This window comes from Leopardus geoffroyi, chromosome A3, assembly GCF_018350155.1.
Source record: "Leopardus geoffroyi isolate Oge1 chromosome A3, O.geoffroyi_Oge1_pat1.0, whole genome shotgun sequence".
Classification (NCBI taxonomy): Eukaryota; Metazoa; Chordata; class Mammalia; order Carnivora; family Felidae; genus Leopardus; species Leopardus geoffroyi.
The window spans coordinates 124427335-124450770 of NC_059336.1; the positions used below are offsets into that span (position 1 = coordinate 124427335).

The following is a 23436-nucleotide window of genomic DNA, read 5'->3' on the forward strand; positions in this document are numbered from 1 at the left end:
GAAAAGGCCATGAGAGAAAGCAGAGTAGTTTTGTGATGGATTCTGACTGCTGGCAGAAACCAAGCAGAATCCTGTTTTTTTCATTTCTCAACATTAGAGCAGCACAAAACACATTGACTAATGTCACTATCTGCCCACCCTGGCCTAAGAGCTTTACAGGTGTCTACAGAACTTGTTGATAGGAGTACTGGATGGTGGGGGTGGGGAAGGGAAGCTGGTTCTTTAGGAAAATGCAGTCAAACAGAAGCCTCCTCTCCTCTTCCCAGAGGGTGGGAAGCATTGTGGGAGAGGGGTGTCATTAGGAAGGGAGGGTACCTGGAGAGGGGGGTCTGCACACAGAAGGGAGGGAGAGTTTTAACAGCTCTACGAGGGGAAAACTTTAGGGTGACAATGACTGGCTCCTTGACCAAACTTTAGGCTCCTCGGATCGTTCTTTTCCAATCAGCCTTGCCCTTGACCCCACTCTCCCCCTTCAGTTTGGGGGATGGATGGCCCAGTCTTAGCAAGAATCCTGTTAAGTCAGTTGACACACAATGCCCCCACCTGGGATATCTGATCACCTCCATATCTGATCAAGTTCTCCACCTCCGCCTTTGATGTCTTAGGCCTTGGCCTGCCTTCTGCAAGAATCCCCGTTTAGCAAGAAACCCCCTACCCTTGCTGTCTCCTCCAGTAATTTTCCATCCCTGACCCTCACGCAGACCCTTGGCCACCCCCGCTTCATCCTTGCTGTGCTGAGCTGGGCTGGACCTCATCCCCCTGTGTGATAGTCCAGAGCCTATTTGCAGGGGTCTCACCAAGTCTTCCATGGAGTGGGACTAGGTCAGAACAACACCTCTTTCGCAGGGGACAGGAAAGAGCTTTGAGAAGCTCTTGTTGAGAAGGCCCTGGAAGGCCTTGGAGTGGCTGCTGCTTCTTCAGATAACACCCCACAAATGGGTCTAATTGATCTTGTTCACTGGGTTGTAAAGTTACCTCATTTGACCCTCTGAGCCATGGTCCCCAGGGCCATGACCACTGGTTGCGTTGTTTCCCAACACTCTCCCCAAGGCAGAGGAGCCAGGTTATTTACCTTCTGAACCCGGACACTGGGCACTCCTAAGGGTGAAACGGGTGCCTTCGGGTTACTGACGGGCCTCCTCTGTTTTTCCTTGCGTGCCTTCTGGCCACTGCGTTGGCTCAGGATACTGGTTCGGGCACGGGGTGCGGGGGGCGTGGGGGGCACGGCGGGTGGGGTGGGGGACAGGGGGCGTAGCCCAGGTGGACCCAGGCCTCCCGCGGTCAGTGCTCAGTCAGCACCCAAAGTTCCAGAAAGGCTGGAAATTCTCGGCGACCGCAGGTCGAGTTTGGTGGCCACCAGGGGGCGGGCCGGGGCCGGGGCCGGGGCCGGAGCCGGGGCGGGCCGAGCGCGCGGGGCGGGGACGCGGCGACGCCGGCGCCAGCGGGTCCCGTGACCGTGCGCCCCGCCTGGAACCGCCGCGGTCATGCAGTCTCCGGCGGTGCTCGTCACCTCCAGGTGAGCCAGACCCCCGTGCCCCGCGCCGCGTCTTGGGCAGCGTCGTCTCCGGGTGCGCGCGAACGAGCCCGATGCGCCCAGTCGGAGAAGCAGGCGGAGGCGGCCGACCCCTTGGGCCCGCGGCCCGGCCTTCCCTGCGGCCCTGCAGGTTCTCTGGGGTGGACCACCCCACCGTCCTGCAGGAGCGGTGGGCGCATTGAGTATCCCCGTTTTACAGATGGGGAAAACTGAGGCCCTTGAAAGGGTGACGAACTGGCCCAAGACCCAGTGGAAGGCCGGGATTGGCTAGTCCCGCAGGCGGGCAGAGAGGGGGTCTCCTCTGCCCTTCTCTGCAGACGTGCGTTCATTTTCTTTTTCGCCTGAAAATCTAGTTTATACCTCCTTTCAGTGCTCACTCTGTGCCGGCCCGGTGCGCGGCCCTGGGGATGCGGGTGAATTAGAAAAGGCCGGCCCTGCAGGGGAGACGGAATGAACACGGACCTGCGGCGGGTGGGGGGGGTGGGGTGCGAAGCGGGACCAAGCCGGGACGGGGAGCGATGGTGTGGGGAGTAGGTGCAGGTTGCCATAGGAACACGGCGCAAGGGCTGAACCCAGACTGCTCGGCAGTGCGCGTCCCGTCCCGCAGGGAGAGTAGGAGCGAACCAGGTGGAGGGGAGAGACGAGGTGGCAGCTGCTCACGAGGTAGCTCGGGAGAAGAGCAAGTGACAGCAAAGGCCCCAGAGGCAGAAGGTGCAGTGTGGGCCCACCCTGACCCAGACCGGGAGGACCCAGGGCAAGGTGGATCCTGGAAGGCCTGGGGTGCACACGCTTTTACTCTTCCGCAGAGTGACTGACTCACTGATACACCGCTCTTGTTCCCCCTACACAAAATCTTGGTCGAAGACGACAGTTTATTGCCTAAATAAATGTATTGCCTAGCCCAGCTGTTATCTTTCCCGCTGTGACCTGAACTTCTCTGTGGCTTGAGGTCTAGAAAACGTAATTCTGTAAGCAAACCCTGATGCCAGGACCTGCTTGGTGTCCTCTGCATGATGCAGTGAAGTGACAGGTTGTGTCTTGGTTGGCAGCAGAGGTTTACCTGGTCCTACATAAGTCACCTGTCCCTGAGCCTGCTTTATTTTCTGCAAAAAGGAGGTTTGAGATTGGCAGGTATGAGTAGGGCCAGCAACGGACGCCCGCTCAGCCACACGCAGATGGAGTGTGACTTTGGTGCTGGGTGCTTGGGAAGGGGGTAGGTAGGTGGCTTCCCTCCCTGCCCCAGCCCGGACGGGGCTTGCTCATGGTCTCACGTGCTGGTGATGACGGCCAGTCGGGTAGTGCTCACTCCGTCCTGCTGGCAGGTGCTGGCAAACCTGAGGAGCTGTCCACAGGGTAATTCCAAAGGCTTGAGACCGGCCATCAGGCAGGCTCTTCACGGTTGGGCCCCAACTCAGCTTTCCATTGCAGCCCCCCACCGCTCGGGTTCGCACCTGCATTCACCCACCAGCTACTTATTGCATAGCCACTCTTTGCCAAGTACTGGTTCAGATTCTAGGGTACAGCAGTCACCCAAATGAAGCCCATCTCATGGAGCTTTAGTGGGGAAAGCTGGACAGGAGGTAAATGGATGATGTGTCAGGGATGATAAATGGTATGAAGGAAAATAAAACGGTAGGGGAAAAAGAGGAGGAGTGAGTGGTTTATTGGTGTGCCGTTTTGTCCAGGAGTGTTGTTCTGATAGAGTGGCAGTTGGGCAGATCCTGACAAGCTCTGTGAGGGAGAGAGCCGTGATGCTATCTTGAGCAAGACTGTACCAAGCAGAGAGGACAGCAGAGCCAATGTCCTGGGGCAGACGGTGCTTGGGCACTAGCGAGCAGGCCAGCATGGCTGGAGTGGAGTGGGCCTGGGGGAGTGTTGGGTGAGGCGGTAAGGCACTGTGGGCTTGGGAGCAAGGGGATAGTGTGCTCAGGGGAGAGAGAGCCGGAGGAGGGGGAGGGAGAAGGAGAAGGCAGGGGGAGGGGGAAGACTTACATGAGCCTGCCTTGAGTAGGTGATGGCCTCAGGTAGGAGCCGGCCAGTTTGTCCCCAGTGGGACGCAGGCCAGTTGTGAGGGGGAGGCTTGGGGATTTCTGCGATTGCTGCCCTTCTCAGTGAACCAAGAAGCAGGGGTGTCACGCGAGAACAGGTACTGGGGGTTTACTGGGGGTTTGTTGAGAGAGGCGGCTTAGACGCCATATCTTGCTGCTCAGCGGGTCTCAGGAGCAGCTGAGAAGCATTAGCATCACCTGGGAGCTGGCTGGAAACGCAGACTCTCGGGTCCCACCCCAGACCTGATGTGCATACTGGCAGCTTCCCCAGGCGACTTAGATGCACTTGTGGTTTGAAAAGCTTGGTCTAAAGCATAGGTGGGCAGACTGTACCCGTGAGCCAAATCATGCCCACCTCTTGCCTTTGTAATAAAGTTTATGTATTGTCTGGCTGCTGTCACGCCACATGACAGAGTTGAGTAGTTGTGACAGAGACCATATGTCCTGCAAAGCCTAAAATGTTTACTACCTGGCCCTTTATGGCAAAAGTTTGCCTGCCGTCTAGGGTGGGTGGGAGAGTGAGTGAGTCAGGCTCAGGGCATCAGAGTTACCCGGAGGAGTTGTCAACACGAAGATTATTGGTATCCCCCTCCCACCGGGGTTTCTGATTCAGTGGCCTAATTTTCCAGGTGACACCAATGTGGCAGGGACCACACTTTGAGAAGCCTAAGTCTAGACCAAGGGAGGGGTGCCAGGCCTAGGCTGTGGCTTGCAGGTTGTGGCGGTGAATTTCAGGTGGGACCAGGCAGCACCTCTGTGTGTTTATCCCAGTCCCGTGCAGCTGCTGGGCACCAGGACAAAGGAGGCAGAGAACTGGAGACTTCGGGATGGAGCAGGGGAATGGAGGCCAGAAACCGTGGTTCACCAGGACCTCCTAGCTGAGGAGGTGTGACAGGAACAGGAGCATCAGTGGAAGGCAGTGGGACTGTGGACTACAAGTCCCGATGTGGTCAAAGAACTGGGAGGTGTGCGGTACTAAGAGGGAGAGAGTGAGCCCCGCTGGCGATAGAAGGTGCCTCTCAGCAGAGAGGCCAGGGTTCCTTCACGCCTTCTTTCCTCCGCCAAGAGGCCCCCCTCCTCTGCACTCCCACCTATGCTCTGTAGCATAATGATCCCAATTGCTGCCGCCCTCCACTGGGCTCTGGGGCAACTGCCTGGGAGGACACCCTGGCTCCCCCTCTGACCTGCTGAGACCTGGACTCCCTTTGTCGTGCCTGGTTCCCTCTCGGGGAAATGGTTGTGTCCCTTTGTAGAGCTGCCAGAGCGGGAGTGACTTAGGTAAGGTCCGTAGAGCGTGCAGAGCCTGCAGCAGTGCGGGCTGCCACCAGGCTCATGTTTAGTCCGCTCTGCGCTCCCGCGCTAGTAACTGGAGCACCGTGGACACCGTGTTCAAAGCCGGGAGCAGCACGGCCTGTACTCAGCATCAGGCCAAGCGCGCTCGTGTGATTACTGGCAAAAGGAGAAAGGCTGATATGTTAGGTGTGTTTTTCCATCTCACAGGGGTACGTTTGGGCTCGCCTGGGCCTTCCTAATTGATTTGCGCTCATTACCATGTGCCTTGTGTCACATGAAAATGTGTGTGTGCGGGGGTGTGTGGTCAGTGCATGTATGCTCTTCATACGCACTTGTCCTCTCTGGTGGGTGACAGACGGCATCACCATGGTGACAGTGTCGTGTGCTAGCATGGAGGTGGAAGGAGCCCTGGGGGAGAGTGTCTTTGATGTGTTGGGACATTAGGCCAGAGAGGGAGAGGGCCTTGCCCTGGTACAGTGTTAGCCCAGAAGCGCCCTCCTCAGAGCGTCCCTTTGCTCGTGTTCTGGAAGTCCTGCCCAGCACATAGTAGGTCTCAACGTTGATGAGGAGGGGTCCTGTCGTAGGTGTTTGCATGATGTGTATTTGCCTGCATGGGTCTGCATCAGACCCTTACGGAGGATGAGGACATCCTTATTGTTTTTTCTCACTTCAGAGAAAATGTCTCGTGACTTGTTGGCACCCCATACAATTCAGTATGTTTGTGTAGCATTTACAGATTCTGCAAGATGTTTGGCCAAGCACCCTCTCACAACCTTGTACAGCGGTCTTCTCAGTGCCTTGTGCCCTGCACTCAGCGCCCTCTCCAACCTCCCCCTGCTAGACAGGTTCTGTAGTAGCCAGGTTGCCCCCCACCTCCCCCCAGGTAGCTGAAGAGATGTGTCTCTGCCCAAGTTCCTGGCAGTAGTCATTCTTGCACTGTGTGCAGATAGCCGGGCACTTTCCTTGGTGGGGATACTGCCCCCGCATGCATCCCCTCCATCCTTCAGAGGCACATGAACTGAGTGTGTTAGCACACCTTCCCACTGGTGATTTTCCATGAGCCACATCTCCTCCGCTCCCACTTGTTTTCCTGCTGGGGACAGCTCCTTGTCCGGGAGCAGCCCAAGGGCAGGGCCCAGGCCTGGGGCTCACGAGCCAGGCCCCGTGAGAGGCCGGTGTGTGGTGGGCCAGGTGGCCTAAAGCAGTGACCGCTGAGGACAGCCAGCAGAGGAACCTCGTACCCCAGGCCTGCAGGGCCACCGCGAGGTCCTGTCTGCATTTCACTCGAGAAGCCTGCTGACTTGAACCTGAGCTTCCTTTGCCTTCTTTCCCTTTGGCAGGCGAGTTCAGAATGTCCACACAGGCCTCGACCTGACCGTGCCCCAGCACCAGGAGGTGCGGGGCAAGATGATGTCAGGCCACGTGGAGTACCAGATCCTGGTGGTAACCCGGCTGGCTGCGTTCAAGTCGGCTAAGCACAGGCCCGAGGATGTTGTCCAGTTCTTGGTGAGCTGGGGGCTCTGCCAGGGTGCTCCTGAGGGGGCCCGGGGGCCAGGTGCACAGATGTGAGGAGCATCAGGGAGCAGGCGCTTCTCTAGCCAGAGCGTGCTGGGTGGTAAGGGCACAAGAGCGATTCAGGTGCTTATGGTCGGAGGGGAGACAGACTGGTAAAGAGACAGGTGCAGGCCATGACAGGAGCGCACGGAGCTGTAGGTGTGCAGAGGAGCAGCACCTGGCCCACCCTTGGGAAATGTTCTGGAGGATTTCTGGAGGTGAGGAGCGAGCCCATAGAGCTATACAGGAGAAGGGAATCCCAGGCAGAGGGCGGGGCGTAAGCAAAGGCACGGAGGTTGGACACAGGGTGTTGTGTGTGGGGAACTGTGCGCAGTTCAGTGTCATCCTGGATGAAGTAGAAGATGAGGGTGACGACGGGCAGGATCCAGGTCACAGAGGGCATGTGGGGAGCCTGACTTGTCTTGCAGCCAAGGAGGACTTTGAAGTAGGGGAGTGACTCGCTGGCCCATCTGGTGGGGAGTGGAGTTGGATTGGAAGGAACCGGGCAGGAGGCAGGGGGCCCAGTCACGAGTCCAGTGATGCCCCAGGGGAGTGCTGGAGGCAGGCCAGCAGGAGTTGGTGGGAGAGGGAGGGAGAGAGTTGTAAAATACAGTATTTCCAAAGTAACATGCATATCATTTGCTGGCTGACTGCACCAACTGTAGAGCACCGGCGGAGGGGCGGGTCTAAGGGGGATGTGTGGAGTCTGAAGTGTCCCACAGACACATGAGGCTGGAGTGAGGGACTGGGCAAAGGGAAGGGTTTAGGAGGAAGCCCCAGACACACAGGCAGCTCAGGGATAGTCACGGAGAAGGAGGAGCCTCTGAGGCCAAGGGAAGAGAAGGGGGCATCGTGGAGTCACAGGAGCTAAGGGGAGAGAGAGCTTTTAATTAAAGGTAAAATGAGCCAGAGTCCTGTGGTACAGACAGGATCAACAGCTACAGGTTTGCACATATTTAGTTCTGAATCTCCTGGCAGCCAGGACAGAAAGGAAAACCACGAATTACCTAGCTCTGGTGACCTATTAGAAGAGACATCACCTTCTAAGAGAGAAAAATGAATGGCACGGTCTTTACAGGATATTTAACACATGGGAAGCATCGAAAAGAGCACGATGTCTTTCATTTGCTCCTTAAATTGACCTTTTTTTAAAAGTTTATTTATTTATTGGGGCGCCTGGGTGGCGCAGTCGGTTAAGCGTCCGACTTCAGCCAGGTCACGATCTCGCGGTCCGTGAGTTCGAGCCCCGCGTCGGGCTCTGGGCTGATGGCTCAGAGCCTGGAGCCTGTTTCCGATTCTGTGTCTCCCTCTCTCTCTGCCCCTCCCCCGTTCATGTTCTGTCTCTCTCTGTCCCAAAAATAAATAAACGTTGAAAAAAAAAAAAATTAAAAAAAAAAAAAGTTTATTTATTTATTTTGAGAGAGAGAGCAAGACCAGGGAAGGGGTAGAGAGGGAGGGAGAGAGAATCCCAAGCAGGCCCCGCACTGTCAACGCCGAGCCCGTTGCGGAGCTCAAACTCACAAACCGTGAGATCATGACCTGAGCCGAAACCAAGAATCGGACGCTTAACCGACTGAGCCAGCCAGGCGCCCACTTAAATCGATGACGTTTAGGGAGAATCAAGGTCTAATCTCGGGTGCTGGATCTGGTTCTGCTTGGCTCTGAGTGCTGGGGTTTTGCAACTCCTGATCATCTGACTTGACCCACCGTGGAGCTGAACACACACGTTTTCAGGGCTGGGAGTAGAAGAGAATATCTGAGGTGCGTGTCTTTGGGCATAAGAGAGAAGCAACATCCGGGGAGCCCTGGAGGAGCATCCCGGCAGGTGTGAGTCCTGCACAGAGGGCCATCCTTATGTGCGAGGCCATAGTGGAGACATCTTTACACCCCCGTGCATCACCCCAGTGCCAGTCTTTTGTGGCCAGTGAGAACTGCAAAGGGTGTTAAGTGCGTGTATGGATGGCCATGCGTGCAGGGGCTTCTCACACATTTTGAACCACCTGCGAGGGCAGAGGAGAATGCATTTATCCCCCACGAAACCTCTGAAGGTTCATGATTTAGCTTAAAAAAAAGGAGGGGGGAGCATTTTGCATTCTATTCCCGAAAAGGATACACGTCGCAATAAAAACATGAATTTAACTGCTCATCAGAAAGTAAAACAGCCCCCAAAAAGGGACACTGGGTGTGCTTGCTGTTTAGCGGCGCCCACGTGTGCTGGCGGTACGAGCACACACGCCTCCCCCGGAGAGGCTCAGGGTAGCAGTGCTGTGCACCCTGCCCGTGGGGGCCCCAGGTGAACAGCCGCTCGCATCTCCGCACCCATGGCCTCTCCCCGAGCCTCTTCTCCCAGCTGTTCAGGAAGCTGCTTGAGAAGCCCTTGCTTTGGAACACTGATGAATGTGGGTCCTGGTTGGGCGGGGGGGGCACCCCTGACTTAAAACTTCCTGGCCTCTCACGCTATCAGTGCTCGGGAAACCTGAAGCTTCCAGGACCCCATTCCACTCCTGCTGGGTCCAAGGGCCAGACCCGCGTGGGGCTGTCAGGCCAGCAGAGGGCGCTCAATCCTCAGGGTCACAGCTTCCCTGATTGGGCCGAGTCACTGTTCTCAGGACCCAGGGGTTAGAACCTACATCTCTTTCCTGAAAGGATCCTCTTACTTTTTTCCTTGAGGGCTGTTCTCAGGACAGCTCCAGAGCCAGATCCAGCTCTGGAGCCAGCTCCAGATCCAGTTGACAACTGCAGGCTGCAGCCGCCTGGCCCAGGGAACTCCCCATTGGCGGGGGGAAGGTGGAGAAGGGGGCTGGGGGACTAAATTCCTCCAGTGCTCCAGCCACCTGCTGGCATGTGAAACCTTCACAGGCTGGGGGTTCTGGTGACAGCTGTAGTTAGCCAGGGCCGTGAGCTCCAACACAGCTGTGCACCGGGATCGCCAGGTCTCATGTCAGCACCTCCAGACACCCCCAGCGTCCTCAGCCACACCAGCATTCAGTGCTGTGCTGCAGGTTTGGCCCTGGCCCGGGAGCAGAGGTGGATCTATCTCTGTTTTTATGCTCAGTGCTCCGTCAGAGGAGCTGGGGAGCCAGGCCCAGCATACAGAGTCCAAGACATGGGAGGATGCTGGGCGATTGATGGGTGGGTGTGTGGTCAGAGCAGGTGACTCTTTGAGCACCCCCGCTGGGTTGCACAGACTGCGACAATGCGTCTGACCCACTGTGCCGCGGCTGCTCCCTCCGTGCAGGGCCTGAGCCTTGTGGGGCAGAGATCATGCAGAGGTGGCCTCATAGAATGTGAACTCAGCTGGGAACTGAGTGTCAGGGTGACTCTGGTGGCCTGGGACCACCTGCCGACCTGCTCCCCCGAGGTCCCAGTGTGCATTGGGGTTCTGGCTGACAGCAGGGCTGAGAAACAACCTTGTAATATCCGGTTCTTCTCCACTGGAGCCCTGTAGGGATGGTTCCACCTAGAAGGGTGCTGCTTGCACGCGGGAATATGATCCAGAGATCTGTGCTGAGAAAAGGTGACTCATGTGGTTGTCGGAAGATGACCTAACAGCTGGCCAAACCATGAGGTCACCCCACTAGTATGCTGAAGACCCAGAATGGAGGCAGCCGGCCTCCTTGGTCACCTGTGGGCCGGGCCAGGGTCCCTGTGCCAAATGTCTCTACCTGGACCTGTGACAGTGCCTGGAATCCACCATGGCTGTATCTTCTCTCTGGCTACTCAGACTTTCATAATTGAGCCTAGTACTGATTAGGGGTGTTGAGAATGGAGCTGAGGAAGGATGATGGGTGGAGGGTCAGAGGTGCCCCAAGGCACCTGTCCTGGGGACAGGCTCTCCAAACAGCCCAGCCTCTGGGCTGTCTGGTTGGGGCAAGGGGGAGAGTACTCAGGAAACCACATGCCCCTCTCATTCCAGGTCTCCAAAAAGTACAGCGAGATCGAGGAGTTCTACCAGAAACTGAGCAGTCATTACCCCGCGGCCAGCCTTCCCCCACTCCCCAGGAAGGTCCTGTTCGTTGGGGAGTCTGACATCCGGGAAAGGAGAGTCCTGTTCAATGAGATTCTGCGCTGTGTCTCAAAGGACGCCGAGTTGGCAGGAAGCCCAGAGCTGCTAGAATTCTTAGGTACCTGAGGCTCTGTCCCAAACCCCTGAGGTCTCCCCTGTTCCAGAACTAGGCCTCACTCCCCTGGCTGGGCCAGTATGGGTCCACAGCTGCTGCCTGCAGTCAGGAAGCTTCAGCCAGGCTGTTGAGGCAGGTGGGCCTTAGCCGCTGCCCGGCCGTGGTGGTGGGCAGGGAGAGGCTGGCACCTGGTCTTTGAGGACTGACTGCCTGGGTGCCAGATGGGGCTCATACAGGGTGTTCTCTGTAGTCTGATTCCACCAGAGGCCCATGCCCCTGGTGCCATGCCCCTCCTGGCATCCCCAGAGCTCCACCCCGTCCCCAACACACACACCCCATTTTGCCTCCTGCCAGCCAGGCCTGGGGACCTGGTCCCTGGGGACATCTCCCTCAGCTTGCCCCCCACAGATGTGTTTTGGGTATGGCTACAGGTGGAGGCTCAGCCCACACTGGCCCAGTAGCAGGGACTTCAAACCCTTGTAGTGTGTGTCCTCAGCCACCTCCTTCCCCTTCGAGTTTCCTTAGCTGTCAGATGGGACAATGCCTGGCAGCCAGGTGGCATGAGAATCCAGTGAGCTCATGCGTGTAAGCATGTAGAACAGAGCCTGCTGTGCAGAAAGTGCTGTACAAGGGTGGCTGACGTTTTCCTTCCCACTCGGTACACCCAGGCGCCGTCCAGGCTTGCTGTCCAAGGCAGATGAAGTGCCTGTGCACCCCTGGGTGGGGAGAGGTCCCATCAGGAGGTGCTGGACTCTCCCCCTGACTTTCTCCCCTCTTTGGACCATTCTGTTTAACTCTTCCTAATGACCGTGGTCTCTAAGCTTCACAAGACAGATGGGAGGTTTTCAGAAGACAATTAACAAATAGCAAATACACCCCCCCAAAAAAAAATTAAGGGGTGAGGAATAAAAGCAAAACCAGTGAATGCACAGAAGGCTGGGACGGGGTAAGGCTGCAGAGCCCAGGTTTCTCCTCTCCTTTTCCATCCCCCCCTACATGGGCTTGTGGGCCCCGGGTTGTTTGCTATGAGATCACAACCTGTTTGCCTCCCAATGGTCTGTGTTGACTGTGAGATGGGGACTCCAGCTGATCCATAATTGGGGGGAACTCCCGATCTCCTGGCCCCCTCTGTTATGGAGAAGCAGGATAAGGTGGTCTGACTTTCCTAGCCTTTCTGTGCCTCAGTTTCTTCATCTGTAAAGTGCAGGTGCAAACAGGATCTCTCGCATGAGATTTTTACAATATGTAAATAAATCCATACTTGAAAAATGCTTTTTTAAAAAAATTTTTCTTAATGTTTATTTGTTGTTTTTTAGAGAGAGAGACAGAGCATGAGCAAGGGATGGGTAGAGAGAGAGGGAGACACAAAATCCAAAGCAGGCTCCCGGCTCTGAGCTGTTAGCACAGAGCCCGACGCGGGGCTCAAACCCACAAACTGTGAGATCATGACGTGAGCCTAAGTCAGAGGCTTAACCAACTGAGCCACCCAGGCGCCCCTACCTGTAAAATGCTTTTTACATGATGCCTGTTACATGACATTGAAGGTTCGTGACATTTTGAATGGTATTTTCACGTTTGTCCTAATAAATCAATAGCAAAGCATAACATAAGGCAGTGTATCATTACTGCTTAGTTTTACTTATTACAGTAACACATATTACTCTTGTATACGTATTCATACCATACGTGCCATGCGTTCTGTAAGTTCGTTACTTAAGAATGATGTTTTTTAAGAAGGAACTGCTTTCAAAGATCTACCGCTCAGTGGCTGTTTAGGTATAGATGAACATGTGGTCTAAACCCATTTCTCAATCCATCTGTGGGGAAGGACTAGCTCTTATATTCCCAATCTGTCACAGACAGATATTTTCACAAATAACAAAAATCCCATGCTTGGATGTCGTGACAGTGTCAAGCTGCTATGGAAGTTTCCGGATGCTTGCTCTCCCTTTCCTTGTTACCACATCATGGACATCCGTCAGTGGATGCTTTGAGAAGCGCTGATGTAAGCCAGTTTGTAACGGAACCGTTAACAGTTTGTGCTAAATCTTCTGCAAGCTCACTGTGCACTCCTTGGGCTCATAGTCTAAGTGCCCAGACCCTTGGAGCAGATCTTCACTGGATTACGGAGCTCCCTGATACACCCCGCAAATGCACGCTGGCTGGCTTGTCCGGCCCTTAGCCCAGGCTTGCAGGTTCGGCCGCCACTGTGATGCCAACCTGTTCCTCGGCTCCTCCCTGTAACCACTCCACTCTAGGCTTCGCTGGGGTGCGTCACCCCTGACAGGCTGCAGCAGGGGCTCAGAGCCCAGGCTGCCCCTTATCCACTCAGACCCACAACCCTGGTCCCAGGGTGCTGTAGGAAGCCCCCAGCTCAGGTCCTGGCACAGAAGCTTGGGTGTGATGCGATGCCTCTTCATTCTCTGCCATGGGTGTCAGGTACCCTCTTCTGTCTCCTTCCACAGGCACCAGATCCCCGGGGGCTGCGGACCTCACCAGCAGAGATGTCTCTGTCCTAGAGGCACACAACCAGGCCCGGGACGACGGGGAGGCTTTTGACTTCTTCAAGCAGCAGGACCAAGCGGAGGATGAGGGTCTACCCATCCCAGGCCTGCAGGGTCAGGATGCAGGGAAATCCTCTGAGGAGGAAGAGGAAGAGGCACTGGACCCTCTGGGCATCATGCGGTAGGTCTCCCCATCCTAGATGGGCCCTCCTTCTGGCTTGTTCCTGGTGATGGCTCTTCTCGTCCTCTGTCCCGAGAGTCTGAGAAAACCTGTCTCTCTGGATCATCACCCCATGTACCTGGGGTGCTCAGAGAACTGGCTCTCTACTCACTCTCGACATGCCTATTCTTAGAGCTAGGCTCAGGCATTGCCTTCTCCCTGGCCCCAGGGCGGGCCCCTGATCTCCAGCTCCGCACTGAGTCTTGGGAGTCCCGACCCCTGACACCCCACCTCAGCAGCCCAAGAGCCCCCGGGTCTCCACCCAGGTCACCACTGATAGCCTGTGACTTGTGGCATGTGATTGGAGCTCCCTGGGCTGCGTTTCGTTGTTCTTAAAGCAGGGGTGTTTACCTTGGCCCTGCCTCCCCCAAGGCGGTTGTAAGGCCTGTGAGTTACATGGGTGGAGGAGACTGATAACCCTCAGGGTGCTGACTGTGTGATGAAGAAGGTAGAGTGAGCCCTGGGGTCCCCTAGCCAGTCAGCTGTGTCCCCTTTACATGCACATACATGCACACAGGTGCATATACACGTACGCTGGCTGGAGAAGAAGAGGTAAGCCAGCTGCAGTCTTGGTGGTCCCTTAGTGTCCTGATTCTGTCATCTGATTCCTTCTCCTTTCCTGGCCCTCTGACTGCCTTAGCCAGTCACTGAGCTGCTCCCAAGCCCCCACTGCAGGACCACCCTGTGCTGGGAGTAGGGGACCACAGGCAGGATAAGCCCAGAGAGACATCTGTTCCCAAGGCCTGTCTGATGGGCACAGGCTGAGGTGTGTGGGAAGGGCCTCCCAAGCAGACAGACTCAGCCACTCGAGGGCCCTCACCGCTGCTTGGCCCAAACCTGCGAGAAGCAAGGTGGGAACTCCTAGGTGTTTCTGAGCACCTACCACACACGGGGCTTTGTACTTTGCACTTCACATACTGTGCCTCATTGATGCCCTGCCTGCAAGCAGATGCTGTAAAATGGGACATTTTACAGATTAAAGAAACAGAAGCCCGCAGAGGCCGAGTGCCATGCACAAGGCCAGACAGCTGGTAAATAATGGTACTGGGATTCAAATCCAGTTCAGGGCCCCGGACTGTGGTGTGGACTAGACTGCTTGGGCTTGAATCCTGGCTCTGCCACTTGCCAGCGTGTATCCCTGGCAGTTTACCCTTGTCAGTTTCCTGCAGTGAAAATAGAGCACTGCCGGCACCTCTCTTTAGGGCTCTTGTGGCGACCGCCCTTCTCATGGTGCCAGCTTGCTGCCCCAACACCTCCGCAGAGCCAGCCGCAGACCCGCAGCGACACTCCCTCTGCCCTGGTGAGAGATTGAAGTTCAGCCAACAGACGAGGGAGGCCCGTCTCGCAGGTCCTGTTCCAGAAATTAGAGAGGGGCAAGTTCCACTTAAATGACATGGAAATCACGGTCCAGAAAACTCTGCCCGCCATCCGCCAGCTTTCCTCTCCTGGAGGGGATGTGAGGCTGGGCACACACAAGAGGGGTGGCTGCAGGGCCCCCGTGAGACCAGCCTACAGGGGACAAGGGTTCACTCTTGGGAAAGATCTGGTGCTCTGGGAGACACAGCACCAGAGCCGGAAGTCGGGCAGCGCCTTGGTGTCCAGGAGTCAGGTCCCCCTGGCCCTCTATGGCCACCTTGACCTGGATGAAGGATCAGCGGCCCTGTGGAAGAGGCAGTGAGGTTATTTGGGGAACAGTTTGTAATAGGCACTCCTTATCAGCCTTGCACAACCTGCAGGCCCTTCTTGGGCTTTATTTTGGTAAAGATAAGGCTTTGTTTGAACTCATGCTCTCTGTTGTTCTGAGTAACCACACGTAAAGCAAAACGGAGAAGGACTTCAGTGGTTTGCGCCAGCCTTTGGCTGAGGGTCATGCTTAGCCAAGCGGCTCCTTTTTTGGGTAGGAAAATGCTCTTTGGGGTTGGCAAGGGCCGCCCTGAATTTTCTACTTATTTCAGTAGCAGATTGTCGGGAGATGTGTCAGCCATCTGGGACCACCCCCTCGCCCCCCCCCCCCCCGCCCCCAGCACTGTCCCCAGCTCTGCACTCCGGGGTGGCAGGGGTGGGGGGTGCTGATTTCTGAATCCTGGGAAAGCTTAGCATCTGAAAGGGATCCCAGAGGTCTAATAAGACCTCCTGCTAATTTTTCCTTTAATGACTGGTGTGACAGTGGTCAGTTCTGTTGTTCCCATCAGGAAAAGTAAAAACTAACATTTTTTGAGAGCTTGGTAAATGCCAAGAACTGATTCCCATTCTCGTGAATAGATACTTCTATTTCTGTTGTTGTTTTTTTTTTAAGGTCATGACACACCACCTTGCTCTCAGGACCTGTGTGGGTCTGGTTTGGGAAATGGTACTCTAGGAAGCCAGTAGAGGCATCAGGCTCTGTGTGTGTGTGTGTGTGTGTGTGTGTGTGTGTGTGTGTGTGTGTGTAAGCTGAAGTTTGGAGACAAGTAGCTCATCCAAATTCATGCAACCACAAAAGGCAGAGTCAGGACTCAGTGCCCTCCCCTTGCATGCACTGTCCCTCGGTTCCAGTCATTCTGCAGTCTGGGAGGTGGGCAGGGGCTGGGATTATCCACAGATGGGAAAACTGAGGAGAGTTGAGCAGGCACTTGGCTGAGCCTCATAGATATGTGGCAGAGCCCCACCTTGAACTCAGGCTTCCCCCTTGGCCTCTGCGAGGGCACCCAGGTGGGCCTGTTGACTCTTGCACAGTGCTGTCCCCCCTGCCCTTTAGTGGGGAGCATTCTGGTTTTTGCAGGAGACTTACGCTTTGCATGTACATCCCCCACCCTGCCCTCAGTTCCTCTGCAGATGCGGCACCCACTGTCCCAGATGTGCACCAACCCCCACCCCCAGTGCCCATCTGGGCCTGGCTTTCCAGAGCAGCCACGTTTCCAGGTGACAGGCATGAGTCCTTCCTGCCTTGGACCCGGTGGGGCGCTGTCGCTCCACCACAGGGCTGCCGGAAGGGGGGGAGGTCGCCAGCACAAAGCCCCGTGCAGGGACTGCCCGGGCTTTTCTTTGTCTCTTAAACCTGATTTTGATTAGGGAAAAGACGATTTGCTACACCAGTAGAAAGTGCTTAAAGATAGAAAGAGCTTTCACTCAGCCCATCACAACTCTGCCGCTCTCCTGCTGCTCACAGGGTTTTGGGCATTTGTGTCCCCGCGTGACCCACATCACTACATGCACAGCACACATGCCTTTTATGCTGTGCTTTTCACGGTGGATTCTCTCACAGTCGCTTTCCATGTCCTGCGTCATTTTCATGTTTAACTCTATTGTAGAGACTTCACACATTTGCAAAAGGTGGAGTTCTACTGTAATAGTTCTGCCTTCTGCTGGAAACACTCTGTTAAAACCATTTTTAATTGTAACTTGAATAATACAGATTAGTACAGAAAAATTGAAAACACAGCAAAAAGGCCTTTTGCCATGGAGGTATAGCTCTTGGATATACATTTTTAATACCAGAATGGGGTGATGTTGTGTGCACTGCTCTATAATTTGCTCTTTTTTTTTTTTTTCAGCATATGTACTGGGTCTTTCCAGATCAGCAAATAGGTTTCTACATTCTTAATCCTGTGCTAGTCTGTTGGGTCAATGCCCCGCACATGGCTTTGCCAGGCCTGCCTGAGGCATTGTGGTGGTTTCCGTACGTTTTTGCTGTTACAGGCAGTGAGGAAGTTTATCACGTATGGAGTTTTTCCTCCCAGATAACTGCCCCAGAGCAAGGCCCTGGAAGCTTCTGCCCAGGGGCCTCAGTTGTGCTCCTTGGTTATGTAGAATTCTTTAGGGACTTAATCCCTCTCTGTTGGGAAGGCGTTTTTGCTTTTCTAAACCCTGCTCATCTGAGAGGTCCTCTGCCTCTCACGTCTTCCTCCAGTGCCCAGTGAGCCCCACTACACCCCCAGGTCCCTGAGGACCCTCAGCTCCCCAAGGGACAGGCTGGTTCCTGCATGAACATGCCTTCTCTTAAGGCCAGGCTTCCCGCTCTCTGCTCACAGGAGGGGGAGCCAGCCCCCACTGCACTGGGCGTGGCCTCAAGTGGGGGAGCTGGACGGTTTTTTTTGGAGTGAATCACATATTTTGTCATAATTATTTATACAAATTTTGCCTTATCTTCATAGAAGAGTCATACGTGTCTTAGTATAAAAATGTTTTACTCCTTGTGTTTGGATAAAGTCACTCCTCTGGGATGACTCTGTGGTTTTGAAAACCTCCTAGTGCACTGCCTGGTACCCCCAGATTTGCTCCAGTTGGGGATTTACTTATTTGTGCCCCAGCTTTATTGAGACCTAATCGGCACATGACATTGTATGAGCCTAAGATGTGCAACGTGGTGATTTAATACACATATAAATTACAAAATAAACCACAATAAGGTTAGCAGAGTCCTCCATCTGAGAAACTAGTTCTGAGATTTGGAAGTGAGATGTCCTCCAAGGTGGGCTGTGGAGGGGCCATGCAGGTGGCCCCAGTCGTACCTGGTGAGGTACCTCAGAAGCTGCTTCTCCTCGGCCACCTCACTCACGGGCCTGGGATCCCTTTAATGTTCTGGCACCTCTCTAGGACAGCAGGCCCCGCTGGGAGTCTCTCCCTGGAGCTTGTGAGAAGCGCCCTCAGACCTGGGCTTTAAGGAGCCCTTTAGGTGATTCACAGGGAAGTTCATGTTTGAGAAGCCCCAGAAACCAAAGTTGATGACAGTCTTGGATATGGTGGGAAGGAAACGACGCAGGAGCAGCAGGCCCTCCGGCCACGGCTCTGCCATCCGCTGGGGCTTCCAGAAGGGTGAGTTCAGGGGTCCATCCTGCTGCCCTCAGTCCCCCGCCCTTTCCAGCTCTCAGGCTTTCTCTCCTGTCACCCGCCACCTGCCAGAGGGCAGTTGTTCCTGGTCACAGTGGGGCCTTGTCCTGTACCTCAGTCAGCAGACAGCACTCAGCCGCGGCCTGGCCCAGAACCAAAATCAATGAGGAGCATGGTGACAGCCACCCCCAGCTGCACCCTGGAGCCGTCCCACTGATCGATTGCAGCACGTCCCCCGTGAGAGCAGCACTGCGTCCATTTCCCCATCCGCGTCGGTGCGCGGTCTGGGCTGAGGGCACCATGTGACAGTGCTTCCCTTTTTTCCTTCAGTAGCAAAAATTTCAGTTCAAGAGAAGTCTCCTACAGAGCCTCGATATATATAAAACAGAGTGAGGTAGGGTTGGCCTGGTTGGGACAGGACTAGAGGGAGACTGGATCTCTGCCCCCTTAGCCTCAGCTCACCTCGCACGTGGCCCTGAGTGGCTCTGCAGAAGGTCCGGGCCTCTTAGAGCGTGGTTTGAAAGCCACTGGGAAAGCTGGATGTGCGGACACCCCAGAGCAGAATCGGAAGCAGACGGTGCCGGGTTCAAAGCCCAGAGGTGCCCCTTTACCAGCTGGAGGGCACTGGGCAGTTTCTGTTTTTATAAATTAAAGACAAAGTCCCAGGGGCGCCTGGGTGGCGCAGTCGGTTAAGCGTCCGACTTCAGCCAGGTCACGATCTCGCGGTCCGTGAGTTCGAGCCCCGCGTCGGGCTCTGGGCTGATGGCTCAGAGCCTGGAGCCTGTTTCCGATTCTGTGTCTCCCTCTCTCTCTGCCCCTCCCCTGTTCATGCTCTGTCTCTCTCTGTCCCAAAAATAAATAAAAAAAAAAAAAAAAAAAAAAAAACGTTGAAAAAAAAAAAAAATTTAAAAAAAAAAAAAAAAAAAAAAGACAAAGTCCCAGTGACAGGAAGAATAAAATGAGAAGTACAAGAAATTACCCTGGTACAATATTATCAGTATTTCAGATTTGCTTTGTGCTGGTTTGTGTAAGCCGAACTAAAGGCAGCCTTTCCACTTCCTGTTGTGTTACGCAAACATCAGCACTTACCTCAATGCCAGGTCACCTGGTACAGCCTGTCAGACTTGCTGCAGCCAGGTTAGAGGGATGCCTCCCGCAGCCTTGGTCTCGAGCCAGGGGCTTGATTGGCTGTCCTTGATGGAATTGAATGGTTGCTTGACTCCCTGGGGATGGAACCTTGAGAGCTCATGCCTGTCATTCCCCTGCCTCAGGCTGCCTGGAACTCTTGTGGCAGCCCCCAAGTAAGAGCATTAAAACGACAGAGCCTTTGGGGCACCCCGGTGGCTCAGTTGCTTAAGTGTTTGACTCTTGGTTTTGGCTCAGGTCATGATCTCATGGTTTGGGGGTTCGAGCCACACGTCAGGCTTCATGCTGACAGTCCGGAGCCTGCTGTCCGGAACCTGCTTGGTATTCTCTCTCTCTCCTTCTCTCTGCCCCTCCCCTACTTGCTTTGTCTCTCAAAATAAATAAAACCTTAAAAAAAAACAAAAACAAAAAACAGAGCCTTTAAACTGTGAGGGACTTGAAGGCAAATCCACTGTTTACTCGTGGATATTACTGAGGAGCCAAGACCACACAGCCATGTACCTTCCTGGTGGGAGCTCCAGCCCCCTGACCACTGGCCCAGGAATTCACCCATTACCCCCAGCCTGAGACCGAGTCCGTGCCAGGGTGCCAGCCTCACGACCCTTGTCCACGCGTTCTCCATGTTGGGTGTTAGGGGTGATGGGGTTGCTCAGTTGCAGGGACTGCCAGGTCCCAATGGTCATGTCAACATTTGGGGTGTTGTCGGGGATGTGGGAATAAACCAAGGCCGCCCAGGTGAGACCAGGCAAGGGCCTTGATTCAGAACTGGCCATAGCAAAGGAGGGGTCCACCACGAGGACCTGCATTTAGCAGAGGCTCAAAGGCACGCTGGGAGTAGGAGCGATTCTTGGTGGGAAAAGAGAAGGCACAGGTGTGCCCCGACTGGAGGCTGTTGGCAGGGGAGGCTGCTAACTGGAAAAGGGGCATCCTGCATGCTGGGCGGGTGGTTGGGGGTTTGGTCTCCTGGGCTGGTCTCTGCAGGTGGTGGGACAAAGTTCCGTCTTCCCTATGCTCTGCTGGCTGCCCATTTGTATATTCAGTCTTGCAGGGCCGTTTTGGGTGTGGCCAGAGCTGAGTCCTTGCTTTCCACTGGGTGCAGCCAGTGGTGTGGGTGCCATGGCGGGTGAGGGACAGTGTTTGGTCCCAGTGCATAAAGGAGGAATGTCCTCACGCACAAGCCCAGAAGGGAGGGGGAGTCACTGAAGTCCTGGTCCGCCAGGTGGGGCCAGTGGCCTGGACAGTCAGGCTATGGCTGTTGAGAAACAGATCCTTGAGGGTGACTCTGGGGTTACAGCAAATGATGGGTGTTTACCAGGCAGGCCCTGTTTACTTTTTAGGGCCCAGAATGAAGTCTGTTGGGCCGAAACATGACGTGACCCTGGACAGTATCAAGTGCACCTGTGATCACAGGCTTCTGCTGTGCCGTGGGCCAGCCTGCACGTGGGCTCCACACGCAGCTTCCAGAGCATTCCTCGTTCCCATTTAACAGACAAGGAAACAGATGAGGGAAGTGAAATGACTGGCCTGAGGCCGAACATGGGTTCCCTTGCATCCCCCCACCCTCTCCAGTGCTCCTCCCCAGGAACAGAAAGGCCAGAATCTTCCCCAGACCTTTTAGGCTGTGGCCCCAACTTCCCCTCAGACTCTCCTCCTTCACCTTAGCATTTTCACAGGGCTGTTCTCTGCCTGGAGCACAGCTTTCCCGACTCTGCTCATTCCCCATCCAGCGTTTCCCTGAATCTCCTGTCTGGGAGACACCTGTCCGGTTCGTGGGGTGACAGCCTCTCCCCGGTGACCTGCACTGCCCTGATGATTGGGCCACTGTGGAAGCCCCAAGACCTGGTGCTGCTGCAAATAGCATTGTCCCGGAATAAGCTTCGCAAAAATGTATTTATTGGCATTCAGAATTTTCTCTAAATGCAATAGAAACTGAATTTAAAATTAAAAAATGAAAAACGCTTTATTTGAAAGCAGGAAAATTGTATGACTGGAGAGGAGATTAATTTCCTTATTTGGTTAAGTGTCACCCTGGCTTTGAAGGTAAGGTAAGTCATGTTGTCTGTGAGTTTTGGCTTCAGGAGGGCCTTCTGTTTAGTCCAGGAGATGCTCCTGTAACTCAAGTGATGCAGGTCCTGGGCAGCTGGTGCCCATCGGTGGTCTGCCCGGGGGGCAGGTGCATCCGGGAACATGGACACGGGCCCCCTTAGTGGCCAGAGGGGAGGCTACTGTCATGCGTCTGTCACTGTCACCAGAACTGCCTGAGCCACGTGAGCAGGGCCGTTAGCCTCAGCGTCTGCCACCTCCATCTCACGTTTGCACCACGTCCGCCCGCCGAGTGCGGCCTGGTCTGGACATCTGTCTTCCATCAGGCACGCAGTGCAGGAGAGCTGATGTCTGTCCATGCACATGCCTGCATGCTACAGGAATGTGCTTCCCCATGCCTGCACCCATCCAGGGAGCCTGCCCCCCACCTCCCGCCACCCGTGCTGCGCCAGAGCCTGCACAAGTTTAGGTGACCTCCTTTGTGCCCGCCAGGAAGGCAGGAGCAGGTCTGTCCATGGCACACCTCTCTGCTCAGGGCCCAGTTGCCCCATTGCCCCATCCCTGGTGACAGGAGACTAAACTGGTGAAAGGACAGGCGGGGCATCCTTTACCGTGTGGGTGCAGAGGCAGGGCTGGCGGGCGCAGCACAGTGGGGAGGTGCATCCCGCAGACAGCCGGGTGGACGCAGGAGGAGCAGGGGCAGAGCAGGGATGGTGGGGGGCGGGGGCCACGGCCTGTGTGTGCAGCTTGAGTCCGCACCCACGTGATCTGTGAGCGAAGGAAGAAACCCGGCTTGGAGACTCACCTCACACATGACATTCCTGACCCTGTCCCAGAAGCCAGAAATCTGGTATCATTCTGGATACGCCCCTTCTGCCCACTGATCACCTCACAGTCCACATTTTCTAGGAGCGCTTTTGCCTTCTGACATTCTCCCTGACCCTGTCTCCTCGTCACACTGCAGCACTCCCCCAGGCCAAGACTGATCGTTTTCGTGGATCACGAGCCAAGCTGCCGTGGGGACCTGGTTCATAGTCATGCCTGAGTCATGCCCCTGGCAGACCCCCCACAGCTGGAGGCCTCATTCCCTCTGCCTGGGTCCACATCTACATCGCCTCGCCTCGCCTCCTCTGGGAACCCCCTGAGCTGGGTGGGCTCCTTCCTCTGTGCTCTGCGTGTTCTGGAACTGTTGCTCTGTGTGGTCATGATTGGTTTATATATCTCCGATTTTCAGCTGTGAGCTTCTGGGGACTGTGGCAGGTCTAACTGCCCTGCCCAGGATCTTGCACAAGGGAGGTGTCTAGCCAGTGCTGGGTCACAGAGGGCACTCGGAGTGAATGCCTGAGCTGCTTACAGGGTGGCTGAGGGCAGATGAGGAGGCCAGCTGACCTGTCTGCCAGCTCTGGAAGAGTGAAGCTTATATTCTCTGTCTCAGACTGGTGCTGGGAACCACCTCTCTTCACTCTTTCCACTCCTCCTGGGGGAGTAGGCAGAAATAAGTCTGAATAAGAGCTATACTGTCACCAGTGTGTCCATCCATCTATTCATTTGTCCTCTTTCCCCTTCCTTCCTTCCTTCTTTGCTTCCATCCATCCATCCATCCCTCCATCCATCCTTCCATTCTCTCAGCCAGTATTATTGGGTGTCTGCTCTGGACCGGGCACATTGTGGGTCCCAGAGACTAAAGTTTGGGAGCCAGTGAGGGCAGGCCCCTGGGGCTTTCAGCTGTCAAAGCTCCATATTTCCTCCTTGTTCACTGTCTCCCCTGGAGACAGTTGGGGAGAGTTGGGGAGACAGACCGATGGCCTGTGTGGAATAACGGGGTGGAATACAGATGGTCCCCAGCTGAACAGTCGTATGTGCCACAGATTCAGTTAATTTCAGTTCAAGGCAGCGAAAGATCGGAAATGTCTTCAGGAAGAAAAGACAAGAACATTCATCCAATCTGAGAGGAAAACGAACATAGCAGGAAAGTCAGGCCTAGTTTGTGCTCTCAGAACCAGAAGTAGGTGTAAGGAGGGAAATTGTTGAAATCTGCAGGGCTTCTCCAGACGTAATCAGTCACGATTGTTCTCTCGCACTTGCTTTGTTCTTCAGACAGTCCCCTTCTCTCCATGTTCCCTCTGGTTTCTGGTCCACGGGAGGCCTCTTTCCCCTGTGCCGC

At 55.1% G+C, this 23436-nt stretch overlaps 1 protein-coding gene across 1 annotated transcript in view; it reads left to right on the forward strand.

Annotated features, from left to right (window-relative positions):
- Nucleotides 1-1409: 1409 nt before the first annotated feature.
- HS1BP3 (HCLS1 binding protein 3) overlaps nucleotides 1410-23436 on the forward strand; it is a 31466-nt gene continuing 9439 nt past the window's right edge. Inside the window, exons 1-4 of the mRNA XM_045447607.1 lie at nucleotides 1410-1516; nucleotides 6216-6381; nucleotides 10346-10553; nucleotides 13016-13235. Of these exons, the coding sequence (XP_045303563.1) occupies nucleotides 1485-1516; nucleotides 6216-6381; nucleotides 10346-10553; nucleotides 13016-13235 (626 nt within the window). The 5' untranslated portion in view covers nucleotides 1410-1484. The remainder of the gene's footprint in view (nucleotides 1517-6215; nucleotides 6382-10345; nucleotides 10554-13015; nucleotides 13236-23436) is intronic.